At 35.7% G+C, this 15,209-nt stretch overlaps 1 protein-coding gene across 9 annotated transcripts in view; it reads left to right on the forward strand.

Annotated features, from left to right (window-relative positions):
- EML5 (EMAP like 5) overlaps nt 1-15,209 on the forward strand; it is a 168,940-nt gene that overhangs the window by 86,782 nt on the left and 66,949 nt on the right. For 8 of the 9 annotated variants that reach the window (XM_027572413.2, XM_027572414.2, XM_027572416.2 and 5 more), the window contains 6 exons: nt 1,406-1,511; nt 3,044-3,137; nt 4,065-4,165; nt 9,854-10,056; nt 10,671-10,782; nt 12,034-12,161. In XM_027572413.2, coding sequence (XP_027428214.1) covers nt 1,406-1,511; nt 3,044-3,137; nt 4,065-4,165; nt 9,854-10,056; nt 10,671-10,782; nt 12,034-12,161 — 744 coding nt within the window. The remainder of the gene's footprint in view (nt 1-1,405; nt 1,512-3,043; nt 3,138-4,064; nt 4,166-9,853; nt 10,057-10,670; nt 10,783-12,033; nt 12,162-15,209) is intronic. The other variant, XM_027572415.2, reaches the window with a different exon arrangement.

Genomic DNA, 15,209 nt, shown 5'->3' on the forward strand with positions numbered 1-15,209 from the left:
CTCCCACTCCCCCTGCTTGTGTTTCCTCTCTCTCTGTGTCTCTCTCTGTCAAATAAATAAATAAAATCTTAAGAAAAAAAAAATTCAGAAGAGTTCAGTGATTAGAGAGAAGAGTTTGGGATTCATTTGTTGATTTAACCATTGAAACTGGAATTGATATAGCCGAAGGCAAAAACGTGGAATGAAAAGATTGGAGTTTTAAAGGCAGAATCTTGGGGAAGTTTGTATTTAAGGGACAGGTGATGAAATTGCAAAGGAAACTCAGTAGTAAGAGTCCAGGAGGTCAGAGAACCAAGAGACAATGGTATTGCAAAGTTCTCAAAAATACCACGCTTGGGCATGTGGGTGGCTCAGTTGGTTAAGCGACTGCCTTCGGCTCAGGTCATGATCCTGGAGTCCTGGGATCGAGTCCCACATTGGGCTCCCTGCTCAGCGGGGAGTCTGCTTCTCCCTCTGACCCTCCCCCCTCTCATGCTCTCTCTCTCTATCTCATTCTCTGTCTCAAATAAATAAATAAAATCTTAAAAAAAAAATACCACGCTCTGCAGAAGTTCAATAGAAAACTTAACAGTCGCGGGGAACATTTGGCTGAAAAACCTAATGAAATATTGGCTGATGGCAGTCTTGTCGTTTGTTATGTCTTTATATAAAATCAGTGTCAAAATTAGTAATAATTGTCAGCTATATTCATTATTTTGGGAGTTGTCTTTACAGGCAAAGCTATTCTATCTCTTCATCCTCATAGTTAAAGATAGTGATCACTTGAGTCTAAAGGAATAATTACAAATTATAGTTTACCTGTACATTAGTGAATATATAACCCAAGTTTAAACATAAGTGATAGCGTCTGTTAACAGTCTTATTTATGTGCTTGGTGCTTTAACCTCTCTGTATCTTTGTTTATACCATCATCTTGGCCTAGAATGTACTTGCTTCTCTTTTTATCTGAGACTGAGCTTCTGAAGGCCCAGGTCAAGTATCATCTCTTCCAATTCCTTATAATCTTTTCATCTTCATTAAGCCTATGTTATCAGATATTCTAATTTAACTGAAAATATCTTGTTTTCCTAATGAGTTTGCAAAATTTTCCTGAATATCTTATGCTCATTGTATCTAGCATGGGAACACAGCCAATTATAGGCACTCAGTAAGCATTATCTTTATTGTGATGTATAGGATCAGATTTGTGATTCACATAGCTCATTTCTAGAAACAGTAAGCCTAGCCTCATTAGCACTTCAAAAAATATAAGAAAGAAATGTCAGTCACATATATGATCTGGTTTATAGTTTTCATTTGATAAATGCCTGTAACAGATAAGACAGACTATAAAATCACCTGTTTTATTTCCTTTTAATAGATATGAATAGTAATTGTATGACTTTTATAATTCTTTCTATTGTAGGTAGGTAGGGATCCCTCAATTCACGTATGGGATACAGAGACCATTAAACCGTTGTCAGTATTAAAAGGCTGCCACCAATATGGTGTCTGTGCTGTTGATTTCTCAGGTAAGGATGTTTTCTGTCTCAGTAAGAATGACCAAAATGCAGATATATATATAGCATTATATATAATATTATAGTGATATATAGCATTATAGTCTAAATTGGTGTTACCTAAACTTGTCACGTAGCTATGACATTCACAGTTGTTTTCAAATGTATAGTCCTAACCAAACACAGAATGTGGGTTTGCTGGCTGGCTTATAATTAGTGTTATTTTTAATACCCATTAATACAAACATGTTTCTATTTAAAAATATCTATATAACATCTAAAACCATCTGAATTACCTACTAGTGGTATGTGTCTCCCACTTTGGGCAAACCCCAATGTCACAATATTTTACAGCCACAGAGTAAACTGAAAATGTTTAGGGTAAAAGCTAAGAAAGAAAGAGGTGAACATTGAAATATGTGTTTTATAACATTTCTACGAAGTGACAATTCCAAGCTATCTTATAAAAATAATTTCAAACCATTTTAGCTCTTTGCTGTATATTTAAAAGTTTAGGGGCACCTGGGTAGCTCAGTCACTTAAGCGTCTGACTTTAGCTCAGGTCGTGATCTCAGGGTCCTGGGGAGTCTGCTTCTCCCTCTCTTTCTCCCCCCCCCCCCCCCCCCGCTCATGCACTCTCTCTCTCTCTCTTTTTTCTCTCACTCTCAATAAAATCTTTTTTAAAAAAAAGTTTAACAAATACACATAGAGCTACAATGAAAGCTAGGGTGTGGATTGGGAAGAGGGTAGAAATACCGTTGATAGAGGATTTCATTTTAAGAAACAGTAAATTTGTACTTTCTGCTGCTCTAATTGAAATGAGAGTCAGTTATTGGGGGGAAGCATAAATATGCATTTAGGGATCTAAAAGTCAAGAAATAAGATTAATGGCAAACTAAAGGAGTCAACAAGAACAATATCACTAGTAATGATAACAAAATGAGGTTTGCAAAAAGTGGCAGAGTGGCAAATGTTTAACTGTAGTTTGAGCCTTTGCAACCTGTAAACATGCACAGCTGTCAGCATGACTGACTTAGTTCAGTCATTTGTCCAACACCTTCATTACTTGTTTGATAATAGTAACAAATAATATAATTGACCCTCACTGGAAAGAGTCTTATTAATGACGAAACGTGGTTGTAACCTACATCTTTTTTCATTCAATTAACTTTTCATAGTCACTGAGTCCTATATCACAATAGAGTTCTTACAGTAAATTTAATTGAAGTAAATCTTTCCTTTATTTTCCTTTCCTTCTCATTTTAAAATCTCTTTTTTCCACTTCCCTCCATTCTAATCTGGTGGAGATATAAGGAAAACAAAGTCAACAAAAGATGTTAACAATATTTAGATGCTTTGAGAAATTATTCTTCCCCTGCTTACAAATTCTGGTTCTTTTTATAACTTTGTGTGTACATGCCTAACATTTAACATCATTTTATACAATTTTAAATATGGTGCTGTGGTTTTAGAATATGTACTGAATGGTTTTTATCTTCTGAATGTTAATGGTCAGTCTCTCTCTCTCTCTCTAATTTTTATAGCGGATGGGAAGCGCTTGGCTTCAGTTGGAATAGATGATAGCCACACTATTGTGCTGTGGGACTGGAAGAAAGGAGAGAAACTTTCAATAGCAAGGTGGGGAAAAATCTTGATATCACGCTGGCAAAATAAATTACTTAAAAGTTTTTCAATTAAAACAGTTTTGAAATCAAACACGTAACCTTTTTTTTAAATTGCTGCTGTCTTTATTACCATTGAATAAATAGTATAATCATGGTAAAAAGAAATGATTTAAGAATTCATTAGTAGGTTTATCCCTTGTGAACCTGCTTTTACTGTAATAAGACACTGGAAGTAGCTGTTATCTAAACTCTTAATTTATAGGGAAAGTGAATTCTGTACAGTAAACTACGATGTAGCCATTGGAAATGCTCAAATCTTCTATTTGAGTGACAGCTGATACGTACACATGTATATCATAAAGAAGCTATAGATTATGTGTATTTTCTGTTGCATTTTCCATTTTCTAAATTTTCCACAATGAGCATGTATTATTTTTATAATAAAAATATTAACAATTGCTTTAAAGGAGGAAATAGTCAAGTGTCAGATTATTTTTTTTAACATCCTATTAATGTGCGACATTAAAGCACTTTTAAAATAGAGATAAATGCTTTTTTCAGTACATAGACAATGGCCAAATAAAAGATAGCTTAAGAGGAACTTTGTGTTTGGAATGGCTATATTAAGCTGTAAAAAAGTATTATAAAAATTTTTTCTTTAACTGATTCATGCCACAATTCCCTACGCACAGTACTATAGTGGGTGCTATCCAAAAGAAGTTCAGTTCTCACTTTCCTATGTTTGAAGATTACGTTGAGAAGAATTAAAATGATGACAAAGTAACAAATGTACAAATGCGTGATGACATAGCCCAAACCTGAGAGATAAGTGGGCAAAGGATTCAGTAATGGAGTAATCAAAATAGGGTATGGATTAGGCAAAAGATTACTATAGGAGAGATTTATCTTCAGAGTTAAAACATTTTGGTATTTTTTTCAGAGGGAGTAAAGATAAGATTTTTGTTGTAAAGATGAACCCGTACGTGCCTGATAAATTAATTACAGCTGGAATTAAACACGTGAAATTTTGGCGTAGAGCAGGTAAGGAAGTTCTTTTTTACTCCTTTGAAAGAAATTATTACTTTTAAAAGTGATTTAGCTAAGTGCAGTGCAGTATTCTAGATTGGATCCTGGAACAGAAAGGAGACATTAGTGGAAAACAGGGGAAATGAGTTCAGTTAATAGAAATGCACCAAACATGTTGGTTTCTTAGTCTGTAGTTATGTAGGGTGTTAACATTAGGGGGAATTGGGCAAGGAGTATACAAGAATACTCTGTTACCTTTTTATCATTTATGAAAATCTAAAATTATCCAAAATATTTGTTTTTTCAAGTGATTCACAACTGTCTTGATATATTTTAAACAAATGTAAGATTGATTTTATTGTCATTTATTGTCCCCACATTAATGTAGTATTCATATTTTCAAAAGGGTTTAACTTGGGGCACCTGGGTGGCTCAGTAGGTTAAGCGTTTACCTTCAACTCAGGTCATGGTCTTGGGGTCCTGGGATTGAGCCCCGCTTTGGGCTCCCTGCTTAGCAGGGAGTCTGCTTCTCCCTCCCCTTCTGTGTACACTCCCCCTCCTCTCTCAAATAAATAAATAAAATCTTTTTTAAAAAAGTGTTTAACTTATGAGATTAATCAAGTGATACCCAGATTCCTTTCTTCTTCCGTTAAAGACATGTTTTTTAGTATAAACTGAAAATGAAAAATTTTGTAGAAGTTCTTTTATGCTATAAAATGATACAGAAACAGAATGTTGTATAACTAGTCATTTGTAACTGTAGATTAGGAGCTGTGGAAGTTCATATTTTCAAATAAAAAATGTCTCTTTTCTAAATAAAATAGTAGTACACTTATAAATTCCACCAGTTTGATATCAAAGTCTCAGTGTACTTAAACCTTTCAGATAAAATACACAAATATAGGAAGAAGTAAAACATAAATAACAATAGTTTTAGTGAAGACATTTCCCAAGTTACTTTCAAATTGTAAACTACATAGAACATGAATTGATTTTCACACTTGGATTTAATACTTTATCACAAACTCATCAGATCATAATGTATATACGTTTACAAAGTAAAAAAGTATTTTCACATTTTTATTCCTATATATTTAAATAAAATTTTAGAATACCTTATTTATTTAGAATTACAAATACCAAGCAAGTAATGCTTATTATTTCTGTCTTGAAAAAAAACAAAAAGCCTATAAATTTCTTTGAAATAAGAGACAAAGGAAGTAAATAGCCTTAGAATGAAGAGATTTACAATTGAATGACTTTTTTTCTTAAGTTTGATTAGTCATATATAGTAGACCTGAAACTGAACCATAAGGATAAATGTTAAAACTTTGATGTGCCTTTCAGCCTTCCTCACTTCTGGGGTTCTGATCCATGGAGTTCATTAGCAAACTGAGAAATAAGTAACCACTTTATTAATCTGAGTAAGTGCTGTCTAAGCCTGTAAATGCATAACTTGATGTAAATTAAGTAAAAATGAATTCGGCCTAAGGCTAAAAGGGAACTTCTTACCTCCTGTCTCAGAACTAGGCTTTGAGAATTCCAACTCATAAATTATTAAGCTGTCCTCTAAAAAATTTGAACTCTATTCCATGGTTGGTAGGGGCAGGCAGCCACTGAAAGTTTTTGAGTGCAATGATGATGTGACCTGGTACGATAGGAATATGTTATGCCCTGTCTGTCAGAAAAACCAATTGATTATTTAAACCGGCAGTGGCAAACTCTTTCTATAAATGGTGAGACAGCAAATATTTTAGACATCCCAGGCCCAAGGACACAATAAAAAAATATTATGTAAGGGCGCCTGGGTGGCTCAGTTGGTTAATCGACTGCCTTCGGCTCAGGTCATGATCCTGGAGTCCCGGGACCAAATCCCATATCGGGCTCCCTGCTCAGCAGGGAGTCTGCTTCTCCTTCTGACCCTCTTCCCTCTCGTGCTCTCGCTCTCAAATAAATAAATAAAATCTTTAAAAAAATATATTATGTAAGTACTTACAGAACAAGAATGAAAACTCCTGCCCTGCTTTATACCCGGTTGCCATTAACTGGAGACATTGTCTCCAAGATCAACTTGCTGCAGTGAAAGGGACTGGCAGTTTGGGCTGGAGGAACCATAGTCATGCCCCAGTGACACATAGGTCCTAGTGTGTTCTCCTTCTCCCAGACAGCCCTACTTTCTCACTTTGGGCAGCTAGCCAGAGTTAAGGCAACTCCTGGGGATTATAATTCCACTGCTAGGTGCTCGGCAGTTGCCATTAGCAAAGTCCTCAAATTGTAGATCGCAACCAGCTTAGACCCTGGGCAGCTGCTAGTTGGAAGCCAAATGTCAGGGAGGCAGGCTCTGGGAGTAGAGAAGGAAACAGGCATGGCTTCTGTAGCTCACAGTGCTAACCTATGGGCTCTGTACAAACACAGGTGGTGGCAGGGCTTGGCCCACAGCCTGTAGTTTGCCTCTCCTGCTCCAGATAGACAGTCCCTTCACTTGTGTACTACTAGATCCTTTCGCTTCTCATCTGCTCAAGAACATCAGTCCAGTTCTTCCCTTTCTCCCCTACATCATCACTTTTCCCTCTTTACTTACTCTTTCCATTCAGCATATAAGTATGGGGTTATTTCTCTATCTTAAATAAATAAAACCAAATGAAAACCCTCCTTCAACTCAACCCTCAAGTTGCTAATCAGTTTCTTATATATGTACTATAATACCTTTAGACTGTTGTTTACATGTTCATTTTGCAATTTATTTTCTCCTCCTTTCTCTCGAGAGAAGTCTAACCTGTTTTGTTTTGTTTTGTTTTCCCTTACCACTCTACTTAGTTACCCTTACAAGTTCATGAACTACTCTGGCTGCTATGTTAAGAAAAGAGAGGGGTGTCTGGGTGGCTCAGTCGATTAAACATCTGACTCTTGATTTCTGTTCAGGTCATGATCTCAGGGTCATGAGATCAAGCCTCATGTCAGGCTCTGCACTCAGAGTCTGCTTGAGACTCTTTCCCTCTCCCTCTGCCCCTTCCCCCATTCATGCTCTATGTCTCTCTAAAGTAAATAAAATCTTAAAAAAAAAAAAAAGTCTTCTGTATACATGTGGAGTATGACCACTTTTCATCATCTTCCATGCTTACCACGCTGGTCCATGCCACCCTTATTATTTGCTGAGATGATTGAAATAGCCATCTAATTCTTTTCTTCCTTGTCATTCTCTGATGTACTCTCAACCCAGAAATCAGAATGAACCTCTTAATAAATGATATGCCAGATTTAATTCCACTAACCACTTCCTATCTCATGCAGAGTAAAAGTTAAATCCTTACGATGGCCTATAATACTGCCTTTGACCTCTGTGGCCTCATCTCCCATTACTACCTCCCTTATTTTCTTTGCTACACCATGCTGACCTCTGATACTGTTCCTTGAAGGTTCATGTCACATTCCTGTATTTGGGGGCCTTTGTTGATCCCTCTGCCTTGAACAGGAACAGAGCAGGGAATTTTGTTGTCTGTTTTGTTTGTAGCTCTACCCCAGTGCCTTGAATAGTGCCTGGCATATGTATTTCTTGAATAAAAGAATGAGTGAGTTCAATTGGAAAAAAATGGGCAAAAGATATCAATAGGTAATGAATGGCCAATTGAATTGGAAAATATGACAAAGCTCATTAATGATCAGAGAAAGGCACATTAAAACCACAATAAAATTCAGTTGGTATTTCATATCCTCCTGTCTGACAATACCAAGTATTTCTGAAAGGTGGGAAAGAAGAACTTCTTTCACTATTAATGGGAATGTAGGTTGGTCTATCAACTTTGTAGAACAGTTTGGCAACAGATGATACCTCTTATCTATATGCTTTCCCTTCTGCACATACACTGTGGTCATTCCTAGGCATTCCTAGAGAATCTCTTGCACTTGTGTAGAAGAGACCTTTACAGGAATGTTTAAAACAGCATGGAGCACTGGGTGTTATATGCAAACAATGAATCATGGAACACTACATCAAAAACTAATGATGTATGGTGACTAACATACCATAATAATAATAAAAAAAAGAAATAAAGCAGCACTGTTTTCAATAGCAAATGCTTGGAAGCAACTTGAGTGCCCATTAATGGAAAATGAACAGACTGCTAGGCTTATATAATGGACTGTTTATATAGTTATGAAAATGCATAGTGTAGAGGTATAAATCAACATATAAAATTTCATAATGGATTATTGGTGATAAAAGCAAGTTGCAAAGGAATACAGTTGACCCTTGAACAACACAGGAAGTTAGGGCGCTGACCCCCTGCACAGTCAAAAATCTGCATAAAACTTTTTAAAAAATATTTGTTTAAGAGACAGCAAGAGAGGGGCGCCTGGGTGGCTCAGTTGGTTAAGCGACTGCCTTCGGCTCAGGTCATGATCCTGGAGTCCTGGGATCGAGTCCCGCATCGGGCTCCCTGCTCAGCAGGGAGTCTGCTTCTCCCTCTGACCCTCCCCCATCTCATGCTCTCTCTCTCTATCTCATTCTCTCTGTCAAATAAATAAATAAAATAAAAAAAAATAATAATAATAATAAAAAAAAAAGAGACAGCAAGAGAGCACACACAAGCAGGGAAAGGGGAAGAGGGAGAAGCAGACTCCCTGCTGAGCAGGGAGCCTGACTCGGAGCTCAATCCCAGGACCCTGGGATCATGACCTGAGCTAAAGGCAGACGCTTAACTGACTGAGCCACCTGGGTGCCCCAAAAATCTGCATATAACTTCTGACTCCCCAAATACTTCTAATAGCCTACTGTTGACCCAAAGCCTTACCAATGACATAAACAACACACATTTTGTAAGCTGTATTTATTATATAGTGTAATCTTACAATAAACTGTAACAAAGAAAATATTAAGAAAATCACAAGGTAGAGAAAATACATTTATACTACTCTGTTGAATAATGTGCAAAAACGGACTTTTGTGCAGTTCAGACCAGTGTTGTGCAGGGTCAACTGTACGTGTAAGCTGGTATTTATAGAAAATTTTAAAACATGAAAAATATGACATTTTTGCCTAAGAATTTACAGATAAGTAGTAAAATGTATTAAAGAATGCATGAAAGTAATCCACATCACATTCAGAATAATGGGTGAAGCAGGGAGATGGAATTGGCATCATGCTTTGGTTGTTTCAGTAATTTTGTGTAGGTTGAGAGGGGAAGATACATATGTTCCTGTAGTATTTTTTATATCTTTGTTTTCTTAAATATGTCATAATAAAAATTTTGAAGAACAATCAAAAGTGCTGAGGATTGATCAAAGCCGACTTAGTGTACATGTTTTTATCCAAAGAGCTGTGGCCTAAAAGCTGCCATGCATATGGCTGTCTCACCCAGGCAAGTTACTGATTGAGAGACCTGCATTTTTCTTTTTTTAAAGATTTTATTCATTTGAGAGAGAGAGAGAGAAAAACAGCATGACAGGGGAGAGGGTCAGAGGGAGAAGCAGACTTCCCGATGAGCTGGGAGCCCAACGTGGGACTCCATCCCAGGACTTTGGGATCATGACCTGAGCCGAAGGCAGTCGCCTAACCAACTGAGCCACCCAGACACCCCGACCTGCATTTTTCTTTTAAAGTCTCCTGTTACACATTTGAACAATTACAGTAGGAAAGAAATTTTATCACTTTAGAATTTTATACATTTCAAAAGTGGTACTTCTCTGATATTTTTTATGAACCAGGGGGAGGACTGATTGGAAGAAAAGGCTATGTAGGCACACTGGGGAAAAATGACACAATGATGTGTGCGGTGTATGGATGGACAGAAGAGATGGCTTTTTCTGGAACATCCACAGGAGACGTGTGCATCTGGAGAGATGTCTTTCTTGTGAAAACAGTTAAAGCGCATGATGGGCCAGTGTTTAGTATGCATGCATTGGAAAAAGTAAGTATTCTAAAGATATTTTTAAGTTAAACATAATTTGATCATGGATTGTAGAGCATTTTCACAGATAAAGGAATGTTGTCTTTCTGCTTAGCTGAGCCGCCGATTAATAATCTGTGAACCAGAGTCTTCCTACCTTCTTTTATTCCTCTTTCAAACTCCTGAAGACAGTGAAATGGGTCTGCTATTAAAAAGGAAAAAGTTTAACTTAATGTTTATTAATCTCTTTCTGTGTCAACACTTGCTTAAGTGCTTTATTATCACCTTATCCTGTGAGGTAACTACTGTCGTGATCCTCTGTTCTTGAAGGATCAGGTTATGAAACTTCCAAGAGAAAATATGTATCTTGCTGAAAGTGTTAGAGCTACCTTATGGTTGCCGATTACAAACCTTGTTCTTAAAGTCCTAAAAGTAGATTTAGTGTCCCTGTAAATATTTTTGCAGATTCTGTGCTAATATATTAAAAAAACTCAATTGATTCTAATGCTAATTTGTTCACAAGCTATAACTTTTAGCTGTTAATGTTCTTTCCTCTAGAATTTTTCAATATACAGAAGGTTCTTATTTCTAAAAATATTTAGGTCTTTATTAACTTGAAGCTTTTACTTTCAAAGGGATTCGTAACTGGAGGAAAAGATGGTGTAGTAGCTCTTTGGGATGACTCCTTTGAAAGATGTCTCAAGACCTATGCTATAAAAAGAGCTGCTTTGGCACCAGGATCTAAAGGTGATTTGAGGGGCCCCTGGGTGGCTCAGTCGGTTAAACATCTGCCTTCAGCTCAGGTCATGATCCCGGCCCGGGGTCCTGAGATCGTGCCCCACGTCGGGCTCTCTGCTCAGTGGGGAGTCTGCTTCTCCTTCTCCCTCTGCCTGCTGCTCTGCCTACGTATGCTCTCTCATTCTGTCAAATAAATAAAATCTTTAAAAAAAATAAGTGATTTGAGATTTAATTTCCTTTGTAGGATAAAAGATTAATTGCTCATTAACATGAGCGGTCACTGAGGTGGAACACATGGCCTACATTTTTCCTTCTTTACTAGATAGGCATCAGAATTTAATGGGAGAAGCCATTTAACTAGAGCCACAATCCTTGCTGTCCTTTCAAAAATCTATTTTCTTTGATACAGATGGTAAAATATTAACCAAGTACAAGATTATTCATGGTAATTTTGATCATTTTTAACGTTTCAAAGAAAATTGCCCCATGAGCATCACACTTACCGCCAGTCAAGAATTTGTTTTTAAGCTTGGCATTTTGTTTCACATTTGTTTTGTTGACCTTGCCTGTCTATCCCTGCATGCCCTTCCTTTTGCCCTTTCTTTCAGTGTATTAAGGTACTATATCACATTCTCTCTGACCTGTAGGCCTTTCTGTATGCTATTATTTTGCCTAGAATTTGCCCTTTCTCCTCCCTCCTGCCTCCTCCAGTTACCTGACCGCAGACTCATTTTTCAGATCTCAGTAGGGTGATTTCTAACACTTCCATCTCCTCTCCACCCCCTCAAAAAAGGGAAAATTCCCTTACATTTGTCCCTGTTTCAATACGCTCCTCACAGAGGGTCTATAAGGGCAGGAGCTGTCTCTCTTATGTTTACCAGACATCTCGGAAGCCTTCCTAGGGCACAGTAGACATAAATGAATCAATCTTAAGTTGAATTGAATTAAAATTACTACCAGAATATTGTAGGTGCTCTAAGAAGGTAAGGAGGTGAATGAGGAGGGGCAAATATAAGAGGAAAAGAAACAGTCATCAGAATAGTAGTAAAAGATCTGGGATAATAGAGAATTATAGTATGTTTTGAGATTAGCGATTGTTTTGCGATTAGTAAATTCAGTGCATTTATTAGAATACTTAAAATACAGGGAAAAGCAACCTTGTAATGTGATTTTCATTGTCAAAATAGCATCGTTGGCAATATACATCTTTGTATTCTAGTAACTTTAAACCTAGAAGAACATCTCCATTTAACATTTCAGGTCTTCTCTTGGAAGATAACCCATCTATACGTGCCATATCATTAGGACATGGTCATATTTTAATTGGCACAAAGAATGGTGAAATACTAGAAGTGGATAAAAGTGGCCCAATAACACTTCTGGTCCAGGTAATTTGAAAAGTTAATATACCTTTTTTCTCTTTGTATGCCATTGATTCAATACCAAAGAGCCAAAAGTTAACAGTAGTGAAAAATAATGCTAAATTAATTAGGGAAATATTTGATAATATATACCAAAACATTTTAATTTAATTACAGCTAAATGAATAGATACCAGTAAATAAATATGCATGTTATCATGTGGAATAACTGCCAGTATTTTAAGTAATTTCTTATAGTAAAACAAGAAACCAATGAAAAGAAAAAACAGTTGTAATTAATTTAACCAAATCAATTTATTTCATATTTATTTTTATTTCTTTGAAGTATATTTGTTGAACCTCAGGCAGTTGTTTTTCTTTGAAACTATTTTCATTATTAAGTTTCTAATTTAAATAAATCAATGTGTGCTAAAAATTTTGCTGAAAACATCACTGAAAATGTTAATAAAAATCTAGCAATATAAACACTTGTATGGTAAAAATATAAAATGAAAGAACAGGATCAGCTGATCCTTAACATTTTTATCAGGAATACTGTTAAATTTCCTATATGTATTGTTTTTCTGAAAGTAGGGAGACAAATAATACTATAAAACTCAGCAAATGAGGTAGGATCTACCCTATTGAAAGTGTCCTCCTGCAACTCTATATAGTAACACCAATTTTGAGTTTACCTTTTATTCTGAAAAGAATTACGTTCTTTCTTACTACAGACTTATTTCTTCTCCAACCCCACTTCCCCCCCCACCTCACTTATGTTAAAACACCACAGAGCACACATAGAGGAGAACACTGCTCATGCTTTAATGTTAATATAAAATCCTGATGTGCCAAGGAGAATTTGTAAGCAAATAACAAAATGTTTTATACTGAATTTACTGTCAAACTTTGGTGTCTTACTCTTAACTTCAGTCGCATAATATTCCTTTGAAGCAAAAAGATGATGGAGTCATGGTGTTTAACATGTTTATGATCTCTTAGAAAATATTAGCACAACTACACTTTTACAGATGAATCCACGGACAGAACTTTTCAAAAAGACAATTTTATAATTGTAAGAAAAGGTTTGAAGTGATAAATGACATCCTATTATTTTTTATATTATAGTGTGTAAGATTTTAAATATCTACTGTCTTTCTCCTAAACATCAGAAACAAGACGATACCATGTCTCACCATTATTGTCCAACATTGTGTGAGAGGTCTTAGCCAATCTAGAAAAACATTATAAAGTGTGTGTTGGAAACAAATGGATAAGACTGTCACTATTTGCAGATATAACCCTATACCTTGGGTATTCAAGAGAATAAACTGAAAAATTATTAGAACTAATTATGAAGTCCTGTAAAGTGAAATTCAAAATCAGCATGTAAAAATCAATAGCATTTCTTCAAATCAGCAATAACCAGTTAGAAAATATGATATAAAAATGGTACTCCCAAAGAAAACTATACAATAACCAGGAAAAAATATGCAAGATCAGTGTTAAGAAAACTATGAAGTTTACTAAAGACCTAAAAGAGCTAAATAACTTGTGAATTCAATATGATCATAAACCAAATCCAAATGAGATTTTTCAGAAATTCTCTGAAGAGTTTTAAAAAATCATCTAGAAGAAAAAAATACCCAAAAATAGTCCAAACATTTTTGAGAAACTCCATGTTAGAAATAATATAAAACTATAATAATTAAAAGTGTGGAGATATACAGGGAAATGCAAATCAAAACCACAGTGTGATAGATATCACCTCCCACCTGTCATAATGGCTAAAATCAAAAACTCAAGAAACGACAAGCATTGGCAAGGATGTGGAAAAAAAGGAACACTTGTGCACTGTTGGTAGGAAAGCAAACTGGGGCAACCACTCAAGAAAACAGCATGGGGGTTCCTCAAAAACTTGAAACTAGAACGACCCTGTGATTCAGTAATACTACAGGATATTTACCTAAAGAATGCAAAAACACTAATTTGAAGGGGTACATGTACTCTGTGTTTATTGCAGCATTATTTATAGTATCCAAATTATGGAAGCAACCAAAGTGTCTGTCAGTAGATGAATGTATAAAATAGATGTGTGTGCATATTTTATATATATATATATATAATATGCACACACACAATGGAATATTATTCGGCCATAGAAAAAGAATGAAATCTTGCCATTTGCAAGATGACAACATGGATAGAGCTCGAGAGTATAATGTTAAGCAAAATAAACCAATCAGAGAAATACAAATACCATCTGATTTCACTCACGTGTGGAATTTAAGAAACAAAACAAATGAACAAAGGGAAAAAAATAGAGACCAAAAAACAGATCCTTAACTGTAGAGAACAAACTGATGGTTACCAGAGGGGAGGTGGTTGGGGGATGGGTGGTATAGATGAAGGGGATTAAGAGTGCATTTATCTTGGTGAGCACTGAGTAATATATAGAACTGTTGAATCACTCTATTGTACACCTGAAACGAACACCGTATGATTATCTACACTGGAATTTAAAAAGTGTGTAGATGTATGTACACAACAGAAGTACATTCAGATGTATATAAAAAAACCATGTACAGCATTCTTTGTAGCAGTATTTTATGGATCAGTTTGGGGAGTAGCATCTCTTAATAATATTAAATTATATCCATGAACATGAGATCTCTCCATTTTTTTAGGTCTTCTTTAACTTTTTTCAATAGTATTATAGTTTTCAGTATACAGATCTCACAGTTATTTTTTTTAATAACAGACCTCATTTATTCTAATAGTTTTTTAGTGGATTTTTCAGATTTTCTCTATATAAGATCATGAGCTGCAAATATAGTTTTACTATATTCCCTTTCCAGTCAGGATGGCTGTTATTTCTTTTTCTTGCCTAATTATCCTGGCTGGAATCTTCAGTACAATGTAGAATAGAAGTAGTGAGAGCATCCTTGTCTTGTTTCTAATTTTAGGGAGGAAGCATCCAATATTTTACCATTATGTTTAAGTAATCTCTACACCCAACGTGGGCTCGAACTCATAACTCCTTACCATTAAATTTAATGCTAACTGTAGATTTTTC

This window comes from Zalophus californianus, chromosome 6, assembly GCF_009762305.2.
Source record: "Zalophus californianus isolate mZalCal1 chromosome 6, mZalCal1.pri.v2, whole genome shotgun sequence".
Taxonomy (NCBI): Eukaryota; Metazoa; Chordata; class Mammalia; order Carnivora; family Otariidae; genus Zalophus; species Zalophus californianus.